The 26576-nt window shown below is 41.0% G+C and overlaps 1 protein-coding gene and 1 long non-coding RNA gene across 8 annotated transcripts; one reads left to right on the forward strand and one right to left on the reverse strand.

Annotated features, from left to right (window-relative positions):
* On the forward strand, window positions 1-24843 carry ubap2l (ubiquitin associated protein 2-like). 7 transcript variants are annotated; one of them, XM_019350903.2, is made up of 30 exons: window positions 1-78; window positions 1351-1488; window positions 2179-2253; window positions 2858-2968; window positions 5056-5230; window positions 6183-6284; window positions 6457-6502; window positions 8917-8961; window positions 9694-9800; window positions 10067-10126; window positions 10237-10289; window positions 10601-10686; window positions 11114-11294; window positions 11529-11727; window positions 11940-12280; window positions 12695-12867; window positions 14056-14176; window positions 14458-14533; window positions 14661-14853; window positions 14974-15037; window positions 15298-15634; window positions 16617-16705; window positions 16810-16863; window positions 17321-17405; window positions 17552-17769; window positions 18762-18867; window positions 20072-20197; window positions 22283-22350; window positions 22480-22674; window positions 23291-24843. In XM_019350903.2, the coding sequence occupies exons 2-30, from the start codon at window positions 1393-1395 to the stop codon at window positions 23384-23386; spliced, it is 3678 nt and encodes a 1225-aa protein (XP_019206448.1). In that variant the 5' UTR covers window positions 1-78; window positions 1351-1392; the 3' UTR covers window positions 23387-24843. The 7 variants fall into 7 exon arrangements, with proteins under 7 accessions (XP_019206448.1, XP_005457306.1, XP_019206452.1 ...); XM_005457249.4 differs by having other exon boundaries at window positions 14494-14533; XM_019350904.2 differs by lacking the exon at window positions 1-78 and adding an exon at window positions 91-260.
* LOC109196631 (uncharacterized) lies at window positions 24577-26478 on the reverse strand. The gene is made up of 2 exons (XR_002058046.2): window positions 26146-26478; window positions 24577-26001 (listed from the first exon to the last, which is right to left on the reverse strand). It is a non-coding gene; the product is annotated as an uncharacterized LOC109196631 (long non-coding RNA).
* Between the last annotated feature and the right edge of the window lie 98 nt (window positions 26479-26576).

Raw genomic sequence — 26576 nt, forward strand, 5'->3', positions numbered from 1 at the left:
TGTGGGTCCAGTTTCCTCGAAGCGCTCTGCAAACCACGTGACGCAGCTCTCCGTGGTGTCAGAGTGGAAAAGAAACAGGTAAATTCACCGTCTCTCGCTTATTGTGTGAGCGAGTCGGCTCGCTTTATTTTTCTCAATATAGCTGTAACAACTCGGGGTTCAGGATTTAAATCCTGTCCTAAATCCTACTCCGGAGGTCGACAGCGAGATTACTTGTCGGCCGGTTGTGTAGCAGTGTGTAATATTGAGCCGGGTTTCTGGTCAGTATTGCCTGTTATTTATTTTCATTTTAGCGGCCTATAGGCCTACCCTCAGCCTCGGCGTTTTTTTACGCCTTCACCCGGGTCCGTGAGAGTACGCCGGGGCCAATGGTTGTAAATGTTGCAGAGCGGTGTCGCGGCTGCTAATTCGCTAACGTGGCTAATGTTTCTTGGCTAACCAAGAGGACGATAGTTTGTTTAGTTAGCGTGGCTATCAGTCGCTAGCAGACAACCGGTGGCACCGGAGTGGCTTGGGCGTATTTTTTTCCTCTTCGGTTCACCCGGTCGAACCCGAAATCTCCGTTGCCCGTTAGTTGTCGGTGAGCTAATTAACTTGTTTGCTATTAAGCTAAGTTAGCTACCGACGCAGCTTTGTGTAGGTAGGTAGGTATCACTGTTTAGTTAGCAGGTTAGCCGTTAAAGTTAGCCTCGTTGTCGCCATGAGGTGAAGCCGTGAGAAGCGGAAGCCCACCGAGACTCGAAAGCTGGATGCTTTCCCCTCAACTATTAGCTTGCTGGCTAGCATTTTGGCCATGTGGCTGGATAGTAGATTTTGATATGGTCGACGGGCCCTGGTTTTAGGCTTGTTTGTGCGCGAATCAAAACAGGGTTTTACGTAACATGTGGAAGATTAAGGAATCTATAGCAAGGTTAACAGTATACTGTGTGAGATTGTATGTTGTCTTTCCCCATTTGGTGTTCTCCAAAGTGTATATATGTCTGGGTTTTTTTGTTATTGTTGTTTAAGACATTCGGTTGTTTGGTAATCTAGATTTACCTCAGCATTGAGGCTGTTTTGATGCATAAAGTGTTGCATCATGTTTGAGTGGTAAATAAGTTAGTGCTCGTTTTCCTTGTGTGCAGCTGCACCCAGTTTACTAAGGAGCTCTTCCCTGTTTTTTTTCCTCCCTCGGGTGGCCTTGGTTTAAGACATGGTCTGGGAACAAAGCTGATATCACTGCCAGCTTCCAGCAAACCATTAAGCAACCAGGCAGTTTGAGGAAGTGGTATCGTACCATACGTGTGCGCGACATAAGTAGGTCACAGTCACAAGCCCTTCTAACACTCCTTCTCACCCTTCTCTTCTCAGGTGTTATTCCTTTGTAAATACTGTTATTTGTATATACTGTAAATGATGACGTCCATGGGCGGGAACCGAGCCCGGGGCAACTGGGAGCAGACACAGGGCCAGACACAGAGCCAGACACAGCACAAGCAGAGGCCTCAGGTACCCTCACACACTCACCACCTGTCACACTGCCCAGATGCTCTGTGATATGCACCAAGGTTCAATATACTCAGACAAGGGTTTTTTCCTTTTCTTTTTTTAACTCGTAATTACATACAAGTTTTTAGCTACAAAGTTACATACTTGTTACAGTTAGATTTGAGATAAGTATAACTTCAGAAAATCAGTCAAAACCCAGGCTTTATTTACTGAGTAAAGGGCTTCTGCATATGATGCCATCCTCACTATAAAAGCTTTGGATACATTTCAAGATTTTTCAGAGTTAGGGTGATGCTGCTGAGTAATTATAAGTCGAGAACAAAATCTCTGATTGTGAGCTTTTGGGATCACAGCTTCAGTCTGAAAATCCAATAAGGAACACAGTCTGACCAACTAATATGCAGGTTTGATGATAACAGTAAAAAGACGGTGGTTACTGTTTGTGGTATAGTAGTTGTGCGAAAAAGGTTATTTACAAGTGTTAACATTTTTAAGCACTGTAGTTGTTGTTGAAAATGGTAAATTAGTTGCAATTAGTAAACCTGAAGTGGATGCAAAGGTGCTTTCAAATTTTAATAATAACTTTAGTGCTACAGATTCTATTAACATCTAAATGTTATGTTTTTTCAAGAATGCAAAGCCTGTGTTTGCTGATGCTAATCTCGGATCTTATTTACCCTCTTGGAACAGGCTACCGCAGAGCAGATCCGACTTGCACAGATGATTTCAGATCACAATGATGACTTTGAAGAAAAGGTCAAACAGGTGAGCAGATGCACTTTCTTTTTGTCCTGCTGTTTAGTTGTTCCTGCTCCTTTTCTAGTTGCACCACTTCATTTATTGATAATTTTGTTATATTGTATCATTTATTGTGCTTGGCTGAGACATGTATGTCTCTTGTTTTAGGATTATTTATTTATTTATTTTTAAGTGAACATATACAGGATTTAACTGTAAATGATATCAGGCCTGTCAGCTTTAATGATCAAATCATTAATGTTGACACACACTCAATCTCATCTAAGTTCAGAAAACTCAATAAACAAGTCATCATGACCTTCTGATAAGAGAGTTTACCTCTCAAAGATCAGTGTCTTCATTTAGGAACTAAAAACAAGTGGATGCAGTATTCATAGAAAATTAACTTTATGTACAATCTGTTGGTTACCTATGGTCTTGTTACAAAGGTGCTGAATGCCTGCTCAACTCCTGAATCTCAGCAAGCATGTAGCTAACCCTCTATACTGACCTTTTAAAAAAAATAGATTTTTATTCTAAGTGTAATTAAACTGGTTTACTTTTTAACAAATGACACATCAGAAATGTCATGGGTCAACTCTGTCTGATTGTGAAAACCCTCCTTTTCCAGCTGATTGACATCACAGGCAAGGATCAGGATGAGTCTATGATCGCACTGCATGATTGCAACGGGGATGTCAACAGAGCCATCAACGTGTTGCTGGAGGGCAGCCCAGACACTGTGAGTATTAGCTTTGTGTGAAGGCTTGTGCTGTGAGGGCTGGATTCTTGTGAAATCAGTACTACACTGGATGTTACAATCACATTAGGGAAGACAGTGGTTGGAGACAGCAGCACAACTAAAATTATTGTGACCAGGTTCAATGAACATGGAGTCTTTGAAATGGTTGCTTTGAAGATGGGCACCACAAACAGTCAGATGCCATGTTCAAAGTGACTGTGATGCATGAGCAGGGCGATAAGATGGCACCACTCTATCAGTTTTCAGTTGAATGCGGTTGTGTACAGCGATACAGCACTTAACAGATAAATCATTAAAAATCGTGAATCTGCTGCCGTCTTTTCCTGTCTACATACAAACAGGTTCACATTTACTTTTAAATGACTCCAGCCAGAACCTCATAGATCTGAAACACACATTCAGAAATTCCTCCACAAATAGTCATGTAGTTGCTGCAGGACAGCAGTTTAATAGGTGCTTGGGAACCTTGTGTTTGTATAGGAACATAACCAGAATACAACAAGTTGGCAACCAGGTGAATCAAGTACCGTGTTGCAAAGAGACTCATTTCAGATGCACAGCACTTGTCAGTACTGACTGATTGCAAAGTCTTGGCAAACTTTCTACATTTATAAATTAGATGGTAAGTATTTTCAAACCTTTGCCAATCTGTCTGAGAGTGATTGCAGTCAGTCTGAGTCAGGCTGTGATTGTTTGGAAGCGGATTGTCTTCCACTGGGCGACTGTATGGTCATTTTACCATTGAAAGTGGGCTCTGCAGCTGTGTACAGTTAGTTGCAGAATGTTTCCTCGCCCCCCTGTAGTTTGACATTGTATTTTTCCTCTAGTGTTTCTGAACCATTAGAGAACTGATACTGTACAAAATCTTAAAGTACAGCATGGGTTAAATGTGGGGAGGGCTTTCTTGCTTCAAACAAAGTTGCATGTTGGTGCTAAAAGGTGTCCAGAAGAGTTCACGGTAAACACATTTTCTGTGTTTTCTTTGTCAGTGTGCCTCTTTTGCATCCCCTAAGTATGTTGTCACTGACCTGTTGAAAACCAGAAGGAGACTTGAAGGAGGACAGTTGTCTCTTGAAGCTAATGCACAGGGCATTCGCTTCCTCTTAGTTTGTAATAAAAATTACTGGGTTCTTCTTTCTGCCATTTTTTATTTTGTGTGTGTGTGTATGTGTATGTGTGTATGTATGTGTATATGTGTGTGTGTGTGTGTGTGTGTGTGTGTGTGTGTGTGTATATATATATGTGTATATATATGTATGTGTGTGTGTATATATATGTGTATATATATATGTGTGTGTGTGTGTGTGTGTGTGTGTGTGTGTGTGAAGAAAACTCTCACAAAAAATAACTTAAAAGCGTGGATAATAATCTGACTAGTAGAACATGGTGAGAAACTGAAACCAGAGTAAGACTTTGAAAAGTATCTTGCCGTTACACATTAATCACAGCTGATCAAAAGATGCTACGCTCTTTGGATTGTCAAAATACTGGCTCATTGGAGTAAAGACTTTAAAAGGAGTTGGATTTATACGGCTTGGTGGGGAATAAATAAGATGAATAACATTTCCCATTGTGATTTTCAACTGGCTTCCACAGCTTCCACCAAACAGCTTCTTAATGCACTGTATGTGAAATGCGATCCCAATCAGATTCAGTCTTACGTAAGCTTAGTGGCAGTTTATGCTCACTGTTGTAATCTCTGTGTATAGCAGCATGGTACACATCTGCAAACAGGTCCGTTTTAACAGGTCTTGGTATGATGCATAAGTGTGGTAGCATCACATTTTCCAGATGCCTCAAAGCGATATTGCTGCAACCGATGGAAAAGAAAGAGATATTTGTCAGAAAACTATGAAAAGGACATAATGGTCACTTAGTTTCATGTTTTGGTCTCTAACAGTGGGGAAAAAAAAAAAAAAAAATTCAGATCATCACCTTATCAACTAACCTTTCATCCATTTCAGTGTGTGTTTCCCATCTTAGTAAAATGTGCCAAGACAATAAGTTCTGTTGTACTCTGATTTAGACAAGCGTCATTGTAATGCTATATTTATATATTTCTTAAGGACTCCTGGGAAATGGTGGGAAAGAAGAAAGGGGTGTCAGGTCAGAAGGAGACCAGCCAGGCAGAAACCGGAGACGAAGGAAAAGAGAACAGAGAGAAAGGAGGCGAGAAGGATGCAGCACGTCGCAGAGGTGGAGCTCCACGCAAGGGACGTGGCGCTAGCAGGGGACGAGAGTGTAAGTCTTTAACTTATCTTTACAGTGATTTGCCTTCTTCTACAGTTTGATCTGGAAACTTTAGTCAGTGACTCAGTTTTTACAAATGGCTGTCTGTCTGCCAACACAGTAGATTTTTCTGACCTTGAATTCAAGTGTGAAGGGATTGAACAAAAATATTGCCACAACCATTGAGGAATTTGACATTTTATATACACAGTCCTGTATTTACAGAGGCTCAGATTTAATTGAACAAATACCATTATAATTTTGTAGTTATTTAAGGCTCTGTTGAAGTCAAGATCTGCTTGAAGTGTGGAGCCATTGTATCTGTCTTCAGTTCTTGTTTGTTTTTGTGGGTCTTTACATCTTTAGTTTTGGCTTTAGCTTGATTTAGGTTTAGATGGCGATCACCTTGGCCACTCTGAAAAGAAATCATTGAACAAATGGTCACTAACAAGGCGGTTATTTTATCAAATTGCATGCTGTAAACGTACAGCCTGAAAGATTTTTTTTTTTCTTTGAATTTCATCATATTTCACAAATCAAAGAATGATGTTAATTTGAGTCATGCCTGCGCTCTGTCAGACTCAAGTTTATCAAGTAATTTTGTAAAAAAAAGGCTTTGTGCTTTTGTTGCCTGAAGGGGTTCATTGAGAAAAGAAGTGTATGGTTTGGATGAACAGTTGCTTGCTGGCTTGTGTCGTCATTTAAATGAAGTTGGGTACAGAAAGGTTGCATAGGTGCACCAGAATTACTGTAAAAATAAAAGTGCAAGAAAGCCTTTTAGAACTTATTTAAACTGCATACGTCGTCATAGGAAAGGAGAGCCAGCACATTTGTCTGTCCTTTTGATTTTATCTGAGGGGCTGTTAAGGTTCTCGAACATTAAGTTTTATTTAATTGTGTGCTGTTTTTACATGCGCTATTGTGTCTAACTCTGAAACCATTCGCTTTGTCTTCATTACCCAAGTTCGTGGCCAGGAGAATGGCTTAGATGGAGGCAAGGCTGGAGTAGCTGGAAGAGGGGCAGAGCGAGGCCGAAGGGGAAGAGGCAGAGGAAGGGGAGCAGTTGGTAAGTAATCCTCTTTATTCTTCTGTGAAGGAAGTGTGTCTAATCAAAACAAGGGGTAGCCTGAGTTTATTTTTTGTTTTGTTGTTGTTTTTTACATAATCTGCTGGCTTCCTTTCTTATGGCAAGATTTGTCAAACTAAGAAACTAACACGAAGTCTCGCTCTCTCCCCAGGAGCATCTGGACGGCGAGGAGGCAGATTTTCGGCACAGGGCATGGGGTAAGGGAATACCTGCATTGCCTAAATCGAGAAGGCCTTTTGTTCCACTTTTACCTGTTGCTATGGTCACCAGAGAGCAGGACCCCAGCCTATTGTTTAGCATTAATCCAAAGGAGGGAGGACATACATCAGCCAATGAGTTGGAACAGCGTGGGCTGAATAACTCTCTTCAGAGTTTGCAGTCTCTAAAGATTTTATTTAGAGTAATATTTGGATTGATTTATGAAGAAGACTGTCAGGGACCGAACTGGTTTAGCTTTACAGTTATATTAAGCTCTCTGGCCCCAGGCTGCAGCATTATTCAGTTTGTTTTGCCTGTGTTCTTTAGTCTCTCTGAGCGCAAAAGGGTGTAGTTAATAGGCATGGCAGTTGAACAGTTAGGTGTCAAAACAGAGGAAGTGCTTTTTGTGCAGACTGTGATGGCTTTCTCGACTCATTTGATTGTCATTAATTGGGCAGTGTATGAGTAAGACTTGTGCTGTCATAAGACATTTCCTGTGAGCGGTCAGGTATGATGTGACTCTAGGTATATATGTGTGTGCGTGCTAACTGAATGGCTTCCTTGCTGGAGAAGCCTGAAACTGATGTTCTTACAAAAACAAAGTGTGTTTTTTAAAGCTGCTGTATCAATACAACAAAAAGCATACTTGCACATGGTTATAACCTATGGGAATGACCAGAATGTAAAATAATTGCTCTGTGATGGTGCAAACGATAACCTGCAGTAGGATCTTTATGGTCTGTGCTCTCTGAGCCTGTGGAAGTGTTCCAGTCTTGGCTATGTTTGTTTTGAGTGTTGACCTAGATATTGACTTGCATACTCAAACACTATAATATGCTTTTCATACAGATTTGAGGCTAATGTTGTACAGTGCTGGCTGAGACGTTTTTGTGTTACCTAAACCGTCCTCACCGTCAGCACACAATAGTTCTGTTATTGCTTTTGCTTCTGGATGCTGGCAGACTGTTTACCAGCTTTGCATCAGTGTTTGTTGAGAGCAGTGTGCATGGCTTTAAAGGAAACAGCCTTAAAGCACTTTTGCTGTGTGATAAGATGATGATTTTCAGACCTACTTGTAGATGTGCGTCACTGGTATTTTATGCTTTTAATAGGCAACTTATGCTATTCACCTCACATTTTGCTTTCAGATTTCACTGAAACTGCACTAAACCCAAAAATGAATACTTAGGGTTTAAAAGGGAAATGAGTACCACACTTAATTACGAACGAATAAGCTGATCAGATAGATTTGTTTCAGAGTTGGTGTGACGATTTAGATGATTCAAGGGAAGTTGGTAGATGACTTGGTTATTATCTGCATATGTGATTCTCTCTGTGAAGTAATAGTGCTTCCAGTCTCTTTAATGAGACCACATTAAAACCAGCAACTCAGATTTTGGTAACATGAAGACTGGATTTATCACTAATGTAGCCTGGTTCAAGATGTGTTAAAATGATTGAATTGAACCCGCATCCATTTGTTAAGAAATGCAAATTGTAATCTTTGTTTTTTCTCTTTTCTGGGCAGAAATCATGTCACACCACCCTCCTCCCACCCATTTTTGTTTCCATAACCTCATTTTTTTAAATCACATATTGATTAGTGTCTATTTAGACAAAGTTTTTCCAGGTTAAAAGGGCAGAAAGTAATTTCGCACCTCGGATCTGACACACAGTTAAAGTCCCACATTACAACTGACATTTTTTTCCTTTTCTCTGGTGTTGCATTCAACTAATTTCTTTCTGTGTTTGGAGAAAAGAAACTGAGGGAAGAGATTGAAATCCATTCTGTTTTACACATATGGGATCATTTTACGTTGGCCTATATAGAAACACAATGAAACAGGCTGATATATCTTTACAGCTGTAAAAACTGTAGTAAAAGGGTATGTTTGCTTTGGTGGGGTGTTTGTCAGAATTGATACAGTTAATTTGGCGCTGTTACCACAGAGTGTGTATGTGACATTCTCAACTTATTAGGTAAATGAGAGTGAGACTAAACAAGAGACTGTGTGATTTGAGATGGATGGAGTTATTATGCAGACCGATGCACCGTGTCTGCTCAACAATAGCTTTGAGCTCATGTAGTTGTGTGATTGAAGGTGTCGATGAAATTGCTAACTGCCATCATCTACCAGCTGTTTGTTGTTTGCGGCTGATTTATGAAGCCTATACTTCAGTTCAGCTGGGTTTCTTGCGTATTGACCCACTATGACTAAAAGCACACTGGCTTGCTTTGCATTGAAGAGTGATTGACTGGAGCAGAGTTGTTATTAAAGTACTGGCTCAGGCAGCTTGAAGGCATTTTGCTTATGCTGCTGTAGCTGTCGATTGTGGTGGTGGGGGGAAAAAAAGCTTTTTCTTTTACTTTGTTGTTCATCTTGTAATTGTTGCCATTATTTTTCTTCTAAAGCCAGAATGATAAGGGGCCCAGATATGATATTGCAGGCAGTAGGAGGTGAGTGCATCGCCTCTTGTGTGTGTATGTGGTGTTCTTGCTTTCTTTAGGGAGCCTTTGAGTGCTATAAAACAGGATAATGTAATAGCAGACATTAAAACACCTGATTCTATTAATAGGATATCAAATGGATATGGCCTTCCCTTAAAATTTGTCATTTAATATGCTCATCAAAGCTATAAATGCATCTTGATTTGCACAGGAAGGATCTTTGACAAATAATGAAAGCTGCTTGGCTTGGCTTCACTAAAAAGAAAAGTGTTGCACTTGATCATGTTGCTAGGCTGCACCAGCTGTAATTTTCTCAGCATACATGGATGTGTCAAACTAATGAAAGATGTTCCTTGCCAGGAAAGAGTCGTTGAAAAAGTAAAACAGTACTTAGATGCTTCCCCACTACTACAATAGTAGTTTCACTTATTCAACCAAGTTTTTTAGGATTTCTTTTACATATCATTTCCTGTTGCAAGTTTGGTTTTGTTTCTGAAGTGTTTTATGAAGTAAAAAGCCTAATGATGTCGAAAGACCAAAGTGCAAGCAGACAACCACCTTAATCAGTTGTGGTTTGCGCCTCATTAAAACTTAATTGAGGGTTTGCTTCTGCTCAAACAGGGCTGACCTCTAGTAGGTGAGTAGGTAGTAGCTGTGATTTATGCAGACACTCCTTCAGTTGTTGGGAAAGTGATTAGTCCATTCATTCACTTCTTGACTCCTTATCACTATGTTTCCCAGAACATTCAACCCTGCTGACTATGCGGAGCCAGCTCAGACAGAAGAAAACTACGGAGGGGGCAGTACCTGGAACAACACAGGAAGCGTGGAGCTAGAGGAGGGCGCTAGTAAGTGAATTTATCCAGAAAGGTCACCCTCCAATAAGAGAAGTTAATCTTATCAATTCAGCATCTGTTTAACATCCAAACAATTTTAAAAAGCATGGTTAGCTTGCCAAAGAAGCGCCTGCTGTAAAGACTACAAGGATGCTTTGCTTGATAGTTGAGACATACACAAATTTCAGACATATTGTAATGCTCTGACTAAAGAATTATCACTTCCTCTGGTAACTCTACATTAGCTTTAATCTCCTCACCTCTGTCTCTGTCTCCAGGGTTGGAATACTCTGCAGGAGAGGGAACAAATTATCCACCCAAGTTTGATTCTGCTCCTGGTAAACCTGTCTTCACTCCCCTCTTGATTTTTTTTTTTTTTTGCATTCCTTATTCTGTTTGAAGTTCTTTGCTCAACGTGATATCATTGAACTGTTTCTTTCACTCACAGGTGCCTGGAGGTCTGCCACAGAGGAGTGGGGCACTGAGGACTGGAATGAAGATGTGAGTGTTTTATTTTTACCTCAATCACATTATTTCTTTAACAAAAACGGTACATTGTCCTCTAAGAAGTTATAGTTCAGTATTAACGATGGCGATAGCAGCTCCATGGTGTAGTGGTTTACATATTTGCTCGGAGGAGACGCAAGTACCTTGCAGGAGGAACTTGCGTCAACCCACTAAATCAAACTTGTGGAGCTGCTGTGGCGACCCGTTGAGAATAAGGGAGCAGCTGAAGGTAGATTAGAACTGATTCTGATCTGCACACTTGAACAGAACGAAAACTTCATCTTCTGCTCTCCTTTCCTCTGCAGCTTTCAGAGACCAAGATATTCACAGCTTCCAGTGTAGCGTCAATGCCTCTGCCTCAAGAGAATGTTACCATCACTAAGGGACAGAGGTGGGTCACTTACACAATTTATTACCCTGCTGCTGAGCAAATTGCTTTTCTGGGAATTGATCAAGAGAAAAAGAGCAGTCACTGTTTTGTAACCTTCTCTGTTTTTTTGTGGACAAGGTTATAATTGATTTCTTGATCAACTGATGTATGTATGAATGAGTTGATGTTCAGAGAATTATTGGCCATATGCTTGTACTGTTAGTTATCAAGAAAATGTGCAAATATTTAATTACTTATTCTGCTAGCTGGACAAAAAGCAGTGTTAATATCGCTCACTTGATACTTCTGTTGAATTTAAATAGTAAAAAAAGATTAATCAAGAAAACAATGAAAATGAATGCAGCTTTACAATAATTAACCTATTTTTTTTTATAGAAACTTTTTATAGATGTCATAATGATTTTTTTTTTTTAATTGCTTGTTATAGGATTGATCTCGCGGTGCTCCTTGGGAAGACTCCACCATCTTCTTCCTCAGAGACAGAAAATGCCCCCATGGAGGCCACCCAGCCCCCCTCTTTGTCCCAGTCACTGGTTTTCAGCAACTCCAAGCAAGGAGTGCCCCTCTCTCAAACATCCTCCAGCACCCCTTACACCCAGCACAACATGGTGAGACTCTAAAGAACAAAACATGGCAGTTTCTTCCTAACACTGCAGTTAAATGTACCTTGCCTCTCAGATAGCTCACTAATGCAAATAATCTTTTAACGTTGATAAGTCAACCACTTCCTCACCACATAGAAAACGGGCGAGTACAGTGATATCGCGGCATAACTGCATTATTGTGGCTCAAGTATTTATTCAGTTAGAATAATGGTCTGTGTTATTCTACCAACACTGCAGGTCAGCATGCTGAGCAAGGGTTTTGGGGAAGTGGGGGAACCTAAGGGAGCTAGCACAGGGACCACTGGGTCCCAGTTTTTGGAGCAGTATAAAACAGCCCAGGCACTGGCCCAGCTGGCAGCCCAGCATTCCCAGACTGGACCCCCCAACACAACCCCTTCATCATGGGACACCAGTGCTGCCTCACTGGGACAATATGGTGAGATGAGAGCCTTTTTTAAATTACTCTGAAGATAAATTATCTGCACACTAAATGCTATTGTTATTAAATGCCTTGCTGAAATGTGTGAAGTGGTATTTTTCATAATGATTATAATTGAGCTTTTTACTTTTCTTTTTTTTATTTCAGTACCAAAAAAAATACCTGCTGAGTTTATTTTTTCTGACTTTTGTCCCCTCACAATTGTCTAGATATGAAGGCTCAACCGGAGTCTGCGATTCATACGCCCTTTACAAAGAGGCAGCCCTACCAGGCCGCCACCTCAACCTCGTCCATGTTGGATGTTTTCCTGCAGGACAAAGGCCTGCCTCCTTCCTCTTCTGTCTCCTCATCATCTTCCTTACCACAACAAACAACATCCTCCCCCCATGTGGTGCCTCCACCTGCTTCCTCCCTTCCTAAAATGGCCGGAGTCCCTTCTCTAGGTCAACAAGTTTCCCCAAGCTCCTCAGATGCCCAGGGTTCAAGTCCTCTGCCTTTGCAGCAACACAAAATCAAACAGCAGAAGAAGAGGGCCTCCATTAATACAAAGGTGACTTTTAATAAGAGATTTTGAAAAGGTGCCTGATAGAAGGTATTGAAAACAGACTGGTTTCCTGTAGGGATGCACTGATCCAAATGTTTTCTCTTCCAATATGCCAAAATCTGTGCGTTGGGTGTGAAAATGCTTCCAAAACAGGTGACAATTTGCTGTTGGCTTCTTTCATCCTGTGTTAGATCACCCACATTGCTGTGTGGTAAACATAGAACAACAGAATGGAATTGAGTTGAACTGAATTGATTTTCCTCATGGATCGCTGTGTTGTCACCAATACTCGATCTAGTTGTCTGAGGCAGACGGATATCCAATTAAAATAGCAGACCAGTAGAGTTTGTGTCTTATGCATGAAAGCAAGCTTTCAGTCTTTGTGGCCTTAAAGAAAGCAAACTACTTTTGTCTACTCAGATTCCAGCAATGGCAGTGGAGATGCCTGGCTCAACAGACATCTCAGGCCTGAATCTTCAGTTTGGAGCGCTGCAGTTTGGGTCTGAACCAGTTCTACCAGAGTACGAGTCCTCCTCTGCCACCACGACACCAGGCAACCAGGTCCAGAACAGTCTCTACACAAGCCCCAGCAGGTTGGTACTTCCCAAAGAAAAGCTCTTCCAGTACGTAAACAAACAGGATATGAATATTTTGAATGGAGGACAGTACTCTTAAAAACCTTCCTCTCAGACCTGCTAGTTGTACTCAGTGTTGTGCCATCTGCTGTGCAACCAGCCAACATAAGGATAGTTCATGTTAGAAAGTTTATGTTGACACAGAACACTGTGGAATGACAGATTTTTGTTTTTGATTCAAGAACGGTTCTCTGGAGTAAAGTTTTTCTTGACTTTGTAGTCCTGTTCATTGACAGTCATTTTACTAATGCTTCTGGGCACTTAATAAGTGTGCCTATGCAATAGCACACTGCTTATTGTTTGTCGGATTTGTTGTTGTTCTTATTTTGCCACTCCTGTCTAAATGGCAAGAGAGCTATAACTTTAAATAGAACTAGGATGTATAATTTATTAAATCACCAGTTAACTATGATTTTTTTTTTTTTTAACTTAAGTTTGGGGACTTTGCCCCCCAAAAGCTTTAAAATTCTTTTGTCCCCACAAGTTTTACTTACTCTTCTCATATGCAAAGTCATCAAACTTAATTAATGGAGCAGTCCAAAGTGCATGCTCAAACAACATCTCTGGCTCATCCCACCAGAGCAGAAGCCACATCAAAACAATATTGATACAGTGCTAAGATAACAACAATGTATGCACAAAACATGTTGTGAACCTCACCTGTGGGGATGCATCAGTGCAACAACTCAGTTTGGCAGTTGTGTTCAGGCAGGCTAGCTGCCATCTTTGACACACAGATTTCTATTCAGGGTTTTAGTTGAGCCTGTCTCTCTCATAGTCTGACATTTTGTACTGCTTATTCAACAGCGTTTGCATATTTTTGCATTTACAAATGTGTTTACGCTGATTGACAGGAATACTGAATTATTTTACCAGTGCCAGAAATAAAATAAAAATCATAAAATAAAAATCAAATTCTTAAAAGTCCAGTTATAACTGGACTTTTAAGAATTTGGCTTTTGATTTTTATTTAATTTTTTCCCCACACTCTGTTTTACTCAGCACTTCCTTTAAGGTTAGATCAATTTTTGGTGTGTGCCCCAGTCTATAAAAGTCATTATATTGTAATTATCATCAGTATTCAAGTCAGAACCATTAATTGAACACAATTAACTTCGAGCTTGTCCATTTCATTGCAATCTGCAGTGAGTCAACTCCGGTTCTCTCCAACTCCAGCCAGATGGACCTGTACGATCAGAGACCATCTCAAACACGACGTTACCCTCCTTCAGTCTCCTCCTCCCCTCAGAAGGATTTGCAGCCCAAGGTAAAGCCAACACTTTCCTCTTTCATTTGATCTACTAAAATGTTAAATACTCCATTTTTAGTGAAGTATTAAAGGAGGGGGTCACTGGGGACAACATCCTCAACTACCACCTGCTCTGTTATGCAGAAGCCTCTTAAAATAAACTCTACTCTTATACTTCTAAATTCTTTTGTTTTGCATTGTTCTCATTGTAAAGTGCTACTGGTTTTTAAACATGGCCTGTATTTGATATCTGCGTATCAAATAAGCTTCAGCTTTTTATCAATGGCCTGTCTCCATAGAAACCTGTGAGCTCACGTTCATTGTTGGTTTTACAGAATGGCTTCAGTTCAATACAGGCAGCGCAATCCGTGGAAGGTAAGTGTCTGCTTACTAGTCAGGTCACATTTTCTGGCACATTTAGCCCACATACACGTTTCCTGAGCATTATTAATTGAGTTTTGTTGGATTTATTCCATCCGTTTCCCTTTTGCTCTGTGCACAGCTGCAGCAGGATCTGCAGTATCAGTCAAGCCGGCCTCTGACTCGGTCACGCCAGCATCGGTCTCCAGCATGGGCACTTTGACAGACAGCAGCTCAGCCTCCTTGTTGACTACAGCCAATCAGACGCCCCTTAGTGCTCTGGGTCACAACGAAGACCTGCCTCCAAGCAGCATGGCCCCTCCTCAGCACAACAAGTGAGATGCAGCTAATCTCTTAAGTCTAAATTATGATTTGTGTTAACCTAAGTGTCAGTGAATTTGATGTGATTTGCTGATAAGTGTAATATCCCCTGAATATCCGGTCTTCTTTTACAGCTCTCACCCATCACAACAGAACAGTCTGACTCCATCTGTCCGGACATCGAACTCGGGCTTACTGGTGAGCACTTTGTTTGCTCGTGTCAATTTTTACATCATAATCAACTGTACTTTTTTTTTTTTTTTTTTTTTAACTAGTCACAAATGAGTGTGAGTAGCTTATGCAGGAGGTTGCGTCTCCCTCCCTCACTCACTCAGTGTGAGCATTTTTCAAAGCTGCATTTCCTGTGGTGGTAGATGGACACATTAGATGTTCATTCACTCTAATGGAAATGTAATCTCATCAATCTTCGCCGCATTTATTTCCTTCCGCCCCTACAGCATCCCAGCGTCGATGGAGACTCGAGCCTGCACTCGTCATCCTTCCCTTCCTCTGTCTCAGCCGTGCCGTCTTCATCAGTCCCCTGCTCCTCTTCCTCTGTGGCTGCTGCACAGGTGTCCTTAGGGGCTCCTCAGGCCTCCTCAGTGGGCTCTGCCACAGTTTCAGCTCCCTCGGGCCTAGGCCCCGTCAGCAGTCTGGCCATGGGCCTCAACACTGCCTCCATGGGCGCCCCAGCAGCAGCAGCTGCCGCCGCCACTGCTTCAGTCTCCACAGCGGCCTCGACCATTCCATCTTCAGCATCTTCGTCATCAACACGCAGCTCTGCAGCATCCTCAGGTTAGACAACACAAGCACAAATATATCAAAATGGAAATGCAGATGCAGTTTGCATCCTTTGTGGATGTTTTAAATTGTGTTTGCTTTTCACTTTGTCTGCATAGCTGACTTTAAACTGTCCAGTCAATACCAGTGATATAATTATAAGCTCGGTAACTTGATGTGAGGCCTTCACAATAACTTGGCGGTAAAATGGACTGTCAGCCGTTCACTGTATGCGAATCCATTGTAGAGCTTCTGTTACAATATTGTCATTGATCGGGTCACGTGGTCTGGCTTCAGAGAGCACACACAAAGTAGAAGAACAAAATAAAAATAAAGGAAAGGAAAGCATTAAGTAGAGCTTGTCTGGGGTGTTAGGTCATTGTTTTATCCTTCATTTTGACTTTATTGCTTAAAGATTATAGGACCAAATGAAGTCCTTAAGAGTTTAGTGGTTACAGTTACACAGATGATGTAACCTTCAGGGCATATTTTGTGGTCAGGTGGCAGATGGATGCATTCATTTATGTTGACTTAAAGTAGAGCAACTGTGGCAAAGGATTTCTTGGGGAGTTTGTCAGAGATCGTCTTTGAGTGATTACAGTGAGTGAGTCATGGGTGCATTGTTTTGTCTGGGGTTCGATCTGGTTTCCATTTCCTCATCATCACAGGTGTGGTTTTCATGATTCTGAGTCTTTGGTTTGTCCCCTGAGGCTTTTTCTTTCACACATGTAGAGTGTAATCTCTGCTGCTAAACAGTTTGTCACGTGTCTTACTGCAATGTTTTCATTTATTAATTCTGCTAAAGGCAATGTATTTGTAATACTTTATGTAATGCAAGTTGGTGAATAATTAGTATAATTTGGTTGCTTAGCGCATGGGTAAAATTGTCTAGCAAATACAGGCACAAGTGTATTTTCATCGTGGATGATTATGAGGCTTATATTTCTGTTTTACAAATCAATGCATTTTATTGGTTTATTTTAATTTGTGCATACAGGGAAAGCACCTCCAAACCTTCCACCCGGAGTGCCCCCTCTACTGCCCAACCCATACATTATGGCCCCTGGACTACTGCATGCCTACCCTGTAAGTACCGTCAAAGTATATATGACCTGAGCTTCACATGTGCTTACTAGATTTGTATTTACTGTTACTTACTCCACACTAACTTGATTTACTGTTCTTCTCAGCCTCAGGTGTACGGCTATGACGATCTACAGATGCTACAGACAAGAATACCGCTGGTGAGTGTTGTTTGTGAAATGCGTTTAGCTGCTGCAAGTGAAATTATGTTATGCACAGTTAGGAGTGTAAAATTACACAGCATTGTCAGCTTTGTATGACTCGGGGTTTAGGTGTGACGGTTCAAATCTTCAAACAAGTTTTTTTTGTTTTTTTGTTGTTGTTTTTTTTTTTACTGCAGTTAGAGGTGGAATGTAAAGTCTGAGTCAAAACCCTCAAGTATAAAACACATTAACTACACATTACCTGTGCTGTATTTACAGTTTGACTTAAATGAACGATTAAAATCAGCGATGTAGTTCCATCTCTACAAATTGAGAAATGAGAAAGACTGGCTCATAGGCAACACTGAACAGTTCAGAAAAAATGTTTACCATTACATACCCATCCCAAGTTATGTGATATTTCTCAGTCACTTAATTTCTTGTGTTCTTATACTGTAATATTTTTCTCATCCAGGATTATTACAGCATTCCCTTTGCAGCAACACCCACAACAGCACTGACAGGCAGAGAGGGCAGCTTGACAAGCAACCCTTATTCTGGTGAGACGCTTTCTAGTTTTTAGTTTTTTAGCTCCATTAAAAGTCTATCTACTACTATGTGTGATTCGAAAATATCTATTTATTTTAAAAATGTATTATTTTACTGCTACATCATGCTTCAATCTTTTATTCGCATTTTATTTAAGGTGACTTATCAAAGTTTGGTCGAGCTGATGCCTCCTCTCCGGCTCCAGCCACCACATTAGCTCAGACACAACAGAATCAGAGCCAGACGCATCACACCACACAGCAGCCCTTCCTGAATCCTGCGCTGCCGCCAGGCTACAGCTACACCAGTCTCCCGTACTACACTGGCATGCCAGGACTGCCCAATACCTTTCAGTATGGACCTGCTGTGTTTCCGGTGAGAAATCTTAATATCCAAGATAATTAACTTTTTCCTTGTTTGCAATTTTTTAGCGTTATAATATAACAACAAGCAGTTGTTGATTTTATGTTTTTTCTTTTCTTTTCGTGTTGGTATGAAGTCCAGTGCCTTATATTTCCACCACTAGTAGATGAGGGGAGTAGATTAGAGTATTAGAGGCTCATTGTATGGTTTTACTGAGAAAGAAACCAATGTTAATTGAAAATACAAACCTGCTGTTTGTGAGAAGTAGCCAATCAGAACAAAGTTGCCTTAAAGGGAGGGTGGCCTTAAAAGAACAGGAGCCATAACCTCTCAACAACTGAGGGGCTGCACCAAGCCCCAGTGTATCGTGAGTAAGTATTCTTCTCTTAATAGTGTCCAACAATAAAAATAAATTGAGCATAAAAGGCCGCCTTTAAATTAATTCTTCCCTTTAGACAGTGAGAGACAGAGTGGCTTCTGTCAGCCTGTGGTCATCTTTGAAGATGAGTTGCATATTGAACTGGCAGCTAGCAGTGATGGGAGAGTAAAAGGCTACTTACTGTAACAAGTACAATCAGTTTATCTTTGACTTCAGCCAGACAACAGAGGCTGCAGCTCGACCTCTACCCGTCTTTCTAGTAGCTTTGCTTTAACGTTAAACTTTTCTAAAATAGAAAAAAAGAGGGACTAATTTCTTGTCAACGATTTAAAAGTTCACTCTAGCCAGTTAGAATTAAAGCCAAATTTGTGATTGTGAGTGACAGAAACACTTGCCTAAACTTGCCTGACATCGCTTTGTTTCAGCCCCCGACCCTGCCTGTAGCCTTTCCTCTGGTGGCAATATGAGAGCGATTTAAGCAGTTTAAAAAAATGCATTATCAGAACCTGAATTTGTGTTTCACCGCCATGATTGTGAACTTTTCACATTTTCCTTTGCTGACCTCTTGACTCTCTATTTTTTTTTTTTTTTTTTTTTTTTTTTTTTTTTCCCCCCGCCCATCCAGGTGGCTCCTACCTCGTCAAAACAGCACGGTGTGAATGTCGGCGTCAATGCCTCGGCCACACCCTTTCAACAGGCTAGTGGCTATGGTTCCCATGGATACAGCACTGGTGAGAGCCTAAATAATGTTGAAACGGCATGTTTACGGGGTTGTGCTAGTATACTTGGACACCGATGACTCTGTGCTGATTCTCACAATGAGCCCATTGATTTCCCATCGGTGGAGTGCGTATTTCATTCGAGCGCTGCAACATCTGCAAGCATAAACATGGTGCTCGTGTAATGGCCGTTGTTATGCTTGTGTCAAGACACTTGCTCATGGTTTATGAATCATTGTTGTGACCCGGATGTTGACGTGAAAGTTTAATGTTTTCATGACCAGAACATGGTTTGGTATGTCAGAGTGTCAGAAAACGCATCTGCATCTCATACAGTTTCAGTGCTTGTATACGTGAGGAAAATGCCTGAGTAATTCTTCTCTAACAACAAGAATGCATCTTATGTCACTTTTATTAAAGGGCGTCTTTAGATCAAGTATATGCTGTCTAAACAGAAAGGGATAAGGGGCTTTAAAAGTGGCATCTGGCTGTACCAGTTTACAAACGAACAGGGTTAGATTATGGATTTCTCGCTTTTTTCCATGGCTTGCTTTGCTCATCTCAGAGTGCAGTTTGCCCCAGAGCTTTACTATCCACCACCTCGCCTGCACACACCTTCATGTTGAACACATCAACACATGAAGCCATCATCTTCCTATCTTTCCCAAAGACTCACATTTGAGACGATATTCTTTCATCTGTTTTTTTTTATATATTCTATCCAATCACTTCACTGAGGCTTTAGTTTACATACTTTATTCATTACTCGGTATCCACCTTTAGTCACAACATGTGGAAAACCTATTTGTTCTAAGCTGCACCATCTGCTGCTTTCTGCCATTACCCAACTCAAGCTCACTCTCCACCCCCATACACACGCCCTGCCTGCCCCCTCACTTCCCTCACCTCCTCCCCCTCAGACTTGGGTCAGATGGTACTTGCAAATGACGTCAGCGTTGATTCTGACCTGCTTGTTGTACCGGACGGACAGGCTTTGCCACACAGACGCTGCAGTTGGTATCAAAGTTCAGGTTGTTACAGCAGAAGGAACTTGATACCGTCTGCATTGTCCCAACTTGGTAAAAACCTGTCCATGTGGTCCAGTTTTCAAACAAAACGCTATGAATCATTTGCAGATGCTATCTGAGGCAGGTCTGCTTCCCCTGCCTGGTGTGTCTAACGCTGTGGGCTGCGGCTGTGTGTCTGACTGTTGCAGGCTATGAGGATGTGGGCCAGGCTTCAGGGAGTGGGGATTTCTGTAAGGGCGGATACGGCACTGCCGTGGCCGCTGCTGCTTCTGCACAAAACAAGCCAGCCAGCTCTGTCACCGGGCCTGGAGTCGGTGAGTGCCGCCACATGCCAAATTAAACCTAAAGCGAGAGAGAGAGAGAGAAAAGAACCAACCCTGTCCCTCCCGTCTTCCTCGTGTCACCAACCATCCTTCTCCCCCCTCTTTGCTCTCGTTCCCTTGCCTCATCGCTGGTGCCTGCAGGAAGACCTGTCACACTACATGTGCTTTCAGATAGTCCAGTGCAGCCTGCCTCTTTTACAAGCCTTGTTTGCGTTTCTTTACCCGTTTTCTGCCAGGGTAACTCATCATCACTCCAATGTACTTCTGTGTAAAACAGCTACACTGTGTTTAGAGTTTTGTTTAGTTTTTTTTTTAAAAAGGTCGTATTAAAGTTATTGGGCTTTTACAAAGTGATTATGAGTTACTCTGGTTGATGCTTTCCCATTTTCCCCTGTGTTGCTTGCTCTTCACTCATGTTCTCATTGCTGGTGTGTCCGTCTCCAAAGTAAAGAGTTTGCTGTCCTGCGAAGGTCGTAGTTCGCAACCAAGGACAGAGAGGGCAACAAAATCATCTGTAGCACTGGTGATTGGTCAGAATAACGCCGTGTGTGACTGAAATGTTTTATCAAAACTGTGTGCACTGAACCAAACCTGGTACATAGGAAGTTCTGCTCATGTCTTTGAACATCACTGACCATTATTGGAGTGTTGAAGTTCAGCGTTACCTAATTAGAAATGATGACAGTGGATACAACGGATGACATCGGTCACTCTCAAAAGGGAAATCTGTCTCTTGCAGAAAGGGAAAATTTCTGCAAGAGTTGTGATAGATTTAATTAATTAATTATTTGTTCTGGATTTAACAACCCTTCATTACCTTGTGAGTGTACGAAGCAAGAAATGCTGCATTTAACGAGCTTCTCGTTAAACATGGAACTTGTCAGTGTAAAAGTGTTTGGACACTCAGGATTTTAACACATTTCTGTGAAGCTTCCACACAACACAGGGCTGAAATGAGTGCTTTCAGATTAACAGTCTCGTGAGGTTGAGCGTCTCTCTAGCTGACAGTTTCATTAGCAGCTTAAAAGGAAAACAAAAGTTTAAAAATCCATCACTTGTGTTATCTGCAGAAGAAAATGACAGAAGTATTTAATATCACTTGTATACAAGATTCTTCTGCTTTCCAGCAGTGCCAAGACTTCTGAGAAACTTATCTTTAACAGAAGTCAGTGAATGAATGATTGAAGAGAGGAACTAAGAGATGTATTTTATTTTTATTAGCCTGTTAATTTTTTTTTATTTTTTTTTGACAAGTACAATTTACAAAATGGTGAAAATGCACATCTGATTACTAAAGTTGTGTCTTCAGAATAGGGATGTACTGTACTGTATTGAGTGTTACTGTTTTGGGGACATAAAATGGGGAAAATGGAAAAAAATAATAATAAAATGGACAGAAACAAATATCTCTTATCCTTTGTTGGGCAAATTGTCATCTTGTTTTTTCTGATCAGATGTCAAAAATCCAAAATCATTAATTATATTTTCATACAAGACAGCAAAAGCAAAGAAGCACATGATTGTCACCATTTATATTTGGGTAATTTTCTTTGAAAATGTTTGAAAAAATAAATCATCTGGAATTAGAAAACTGGGACGGGACTAGCATTTTGTTTAATATCCAGAGTCTCTTCTTTTTTGGTAAGCTGATATCATATAGGGTTAAAAAGGAAGTGTCAGAGCAAACCAGAGCAGCAGCCACCAGATACAGTCAGACCCAAACCTGAAACATATTCAGCTACACCATCTTTCTCTGATTCCTCTTCCTGTTCATCTCATCCTTCCTCACCACCTCAGTCTCTTTGCCGTCGTCACTAAAGGGAAATTCTGCTGAAATCATCTATGGACTCGTGCTCACATAGATGTTCACACTTGGAATTTCCCAGTATTCTGTTATTATTTGGATTTTTTTTCCCCCCTCATAGATAATGTCTATACATTAATTTCCTTGTTGTCCATCGACCCAGTAGCATCTGTGCTGGTTAGAATCGGAGCGTAACCACGTGGGTGGTTGCAGTAACATATTCGGTTTAACAGTTAATGAGCTCAGTTTGTGTCGTTTCCCCCTCTCTGCAGGAGTCTCTGTGACATCAAGCAACACGGGAGTACCAGATATTTCAGGGTCTGTTTACACAAAGACGCAGGTAACTACAGAATAGAACAGAAATATTTACTCACAGGATATGCTTTTGCTTGTCTTGTAGCAGCAAACAAACAAACAAAAAAACGTTATAGTGGCCAAACTGATTATTTTTCTTCCTGGTCCCCTGCAGTCGTTTGAGAAGCAGGGCTTCCACGCCGGGACGCCAGCTGCATCATTCAGCCTGCCCTCTGCGCTGGGCAGCGGGGGCCCCATCAACCCTCCTGCCGCTGCCGGCTACGCTCCAGCTCCATTCATGCATATCCTGACACCACACCAACAACCCCACTCTCAGATTCTGCACCACCACCTGCAGCAAGACGGACAGGTGCAGTGTATATATAAATGCTTACATATTTGAGGTCATGCGATTTTTAGAAACAAGCGGAGCAAAGGCATTATTCGTTGACAAGGAAACTCCACCCAGTGAGTCAAATAGTAATGATCAACAGTCTGAATGAGCTCAAAAATGCATAGACTTGAAAGTAAATGATGGAAGTGTGTCGACACCAGTTCCCCGAGCGGTGACCAATGTAGCGACAGCTTTAGAGCCTGAGATCGGGTCGGCTTTAAGGTTGAAAAACGGCATCCTTCACTGTCTCAGTCACCAGTGTCTAAACGGCGACAAAAATTTATGGTCAACGCTGAAAAATGAGTGGGCGACATCACTGTAGCTCCATCTTTTATATTCAGGCTGTTAACTAGTCGACAACTTCCAGTCTTTTTGATAAAGCACGTTCAAAATAAATGAAGTAGCACTCGAGCATCGTGCAGTCAGACTGTTATAAGTAGTAATACAAATCTAGTGAATTGCCTTTAAAAGATTTGTTGGCAAGTTCATTAAGTGTTTGTGGTTTCACCGTGACATTAGCTGTGCTGCTTTTAGGTAAACACATGGCACGAAGCGGCAGCTCACTGATGAACTTTGTGACTCTCCTCCACAGAGCGGCACTGGACAGCGCAGCCAGAACGCCTCCATCCAACAGAAGTCTCAGATCAACAAGTCGGCGTACAACAGCTACAGCTGGGGGGCAAACTAACATCCACTCACGGGACCCCACCCCCCGCAGTGTCAAAAAGCTGGGAGGGGTGGGAGGCTCTTCACTCCTTCGGCAAATAAGTCTCCACATATAAATCCCCGCTTCCTCCTGCAGAGATTTCCCTCCAGTCTCTTGGCCCAGCACTCCCACAGCTCTGACCGCGGTCAGAGGAGGTGCTGTGCCGAGAGAACGAGCACTGTTAATGATGCATGGATGGATGGGTGGGAGGGACAGGAGGGGCTTTAAAAGTGAGGGGAGATTGGAGATAAATGGTGATAGAAGCAAACCATCAAGAGGGTGAAATACTAAGTGTTGGGAATTTGTATCGTATTAATCTTCCCGCCCCTTGCCCCCCCATTTTTTTTCTTTCACTTGTAACATAGAACTGTTTTTCTAAATGAACGTTTCCTGTATGGTCTTTTTTTTTTTTTTTTTTTTGTCTTTTCCCACTTTTTTTCCCACTGAAGGGGAGGAATGAAGTAATCTCTAAAAGGGGGTGGGGGCAGGCTGGTTTTGTATTTCAGACCCTCAACTCCCCCGTTCCTTAATTTTGATGGAAATTCTTCCCTCCTGAACCATTTCCAAACACAATAATTTGCCGTTGACTTTTCATGTTTTGGGGGTTTTTTTGTTTTGTTTTGGGGTTTTTTTTTTTTTAATGTCATTTTAAGTTTGCAGAAACAATTCTATAAATTGGTAGAGTTGTGAAGTTTATTTTTTACCGAATATAGATATATTATATATAAAGACATATAAGCAAGCTCACTGGCTTTGACTGTGAGGAAAAAGTGTGTTTGTCATGTGACTGCGTGCATGTTTGTACACACGGGGGGGCCATGGTTGCGTACTGTGCTTGGGTTTTTGTTTTGTTTTTGGTTTTTTTGCCTAGCACAGGATTTATTTTTGTTTTTTCATTATCCAACACTTGTACAGTAACTTTTCCCATTAATTATAAATATTTCATAAGGCCCCTCTTATTTTGAAAGATGAGAATGATTTCCAAGGCCAATACACACCCAGTCTGCCTTCCAGTGTGAATAACTTTGTTTCTGAGGCCCTCCCTGCCCCGCCACCTGTCCCCCCAACATTGTAAGGAAATCTGCGGCATTGAATACTGATGGACAGAATTGTACTATGGGTTTTTTCTTTTCTTTTTTCTTTTTTTTTTTTTTTTTTTTTTTTGTCAGTGATTTTTTTTTTTCTTTTTGTACTGTGCGTTTTAAAAAAAAAAAGTTTAAATGGATAAACTTGTCTTGTACATATATAAAAAAAAAACACAAGTACTGTAGTCCCTGTTTGTTCGATGGCTTTCTTCTTTTCCTTCTTAAATCCTTGCAGACTTGTTAGCTTTTTTGTTTTTGTTTTTTTTATTTTGTAAAAATATATAAATATTAAGTAAATAAACAAGAAAAAGACATTTTCATCATTTTGGATGTGAATGTCTTTTTAAGAAACTACGTTTCTCATGTGGCTTTTAAATACTTGAACATACATGATACAGTTCGTGGATGACATGTTGGGTAGAACTAAAACCTCTGGAGGCTTTCCAGTTGGTTTCTGTTTGTGGGCTGAGTCATAATAAACTCCAGGATGTCGAGTACCAAATGAAACTCCAAACTTATAACTACATCACACATTTTCTGGCCATGTAATGTACGGTATTGGTTGGTATTGGTTCTTTATTTTGTTTTTGTACATTTTAACCTCCATCTGTCTTGGATACACGTTAGCATTTTATGTTTCTCCATGATATATTTTCTACCCCCCTAGATATGCATCTTGGCACCTTTCTAGTAGGCAAATGAGAGACAGAACTGTACTTTTAAATGCCAGTAAATGCTTCCCAAAGGTGCTGTGTTGGATTGAGGTCTTTTACTGTATTAAACGCAGCTAAATTTGATTTTACTGGCTGAGGCTTCAGACTGCTCTAAACACTTGGTCTCTATTAGGTTTCTTGTGCCAAGCTCATGTCAGCTTAGTATGATTTTTTTTTTTTTTTTTTTTTTTCTATATGTGATTACACCTTGCAAGCACTAGGTTCTGTTTTTAGAAGCCAAGTGAGTTGCAGCCAATCAGAAGACATTGGGCTCTCAATGAGTGGGCTTGAAAAGGGTCATTTCAGGTAGTGGATGAAGTGAGACGTAGCAGAAATTGGATTTCTTAAACTCTGAATCATGCAAAGCTTCTGTATTTGGAGCATCAGAATAAAAAAATACTAAAAGCTGTAGATGTTCTCTCTAAATGAGCTCTGATCCTATTTGGCATAACTGTACTATACTCTCATTTCATGAGATATATATGAGCCATACACTTACCAGTTACGCCTTGCTAGCAGCAGATTGTACTTTTTTTTTTTTTTTCCTCTTCATAACTGCTTAAATTTTTTCATGGCACTGGAAACATTCCTCAGAGATTTTGGTCCCCGTTGACGTGATAGCATCACACAGCTGCAGAAGATATGTCAGCTGCACATCCATGATGTGAATCTTCCACTCCATCCCAAAGGTGCTCCATCGGATTGAGATCTGGCGACCGTGGAGGCTGATTTAAAAACTCATTGTCATGTTCAAGAAGCCAGTTTAAGGTGCTTGATCTGTGTGACTTGGCCTGTTATCCTGTTGGAAGCAGCAATCAGAAGTTGTCAGCAACAATACTCAAAAAGGCTGTGGAGTTTAAATTGTACTAAGGAGACCAAAGTGTGCCAACCACCGATACAAAATGGTGCCAAGCTTTTTGTTAATACCAAATTCTCACCCTACCATCCAAATATCACAGTTGAAATGGAGACTTATTAGAAAGGCAACTTTTATTCAATCTTCTGTTGTCCAATTTTTGTCGACTCCGTGCAAACTGTAGTCTAATTCTGGTGTACCCTTCAAGGTTCAAGGTGGTTGACCATACTGCCAATCAATCAATCAATCAATCAAACCTTTATTTGTCACATGCAAGTTTTCACCTGCAGTGAAATTGGACCCCCCCCCGACCATACATACATAAGACAGGTCGGAGACAGGTAGTAATTGGAAGAACACTGAAATGTACAATACAATGGGCAAATGGAGGAATGAAAAAAAGAGACCTCATACTGGGTTCCTTGTGGGAGGTCAGCATGAGAACAGAAAACAAAAAAAACTCCTCTGCACAGAGAGCACATACATCTTGACATCACAACACCATGAAGCACATGACA

The sequence above is a fragment of the Oreochromis niloticus genome, linkage group LG22 (assembly GCF_001858045.2).
Source record: "Oreochromis niloticus isolate F11D_XX linkage group LG22, O_niloticus_UMD_NMBU, whole genome shotgun sequence".
Classification (NCBI taxonomy): Eukaryota; Metazoa; Chordata; class Actinopteri; order Cichliformes; family Cichlidae; genus Oreochromis; species Oreochromis niloticus.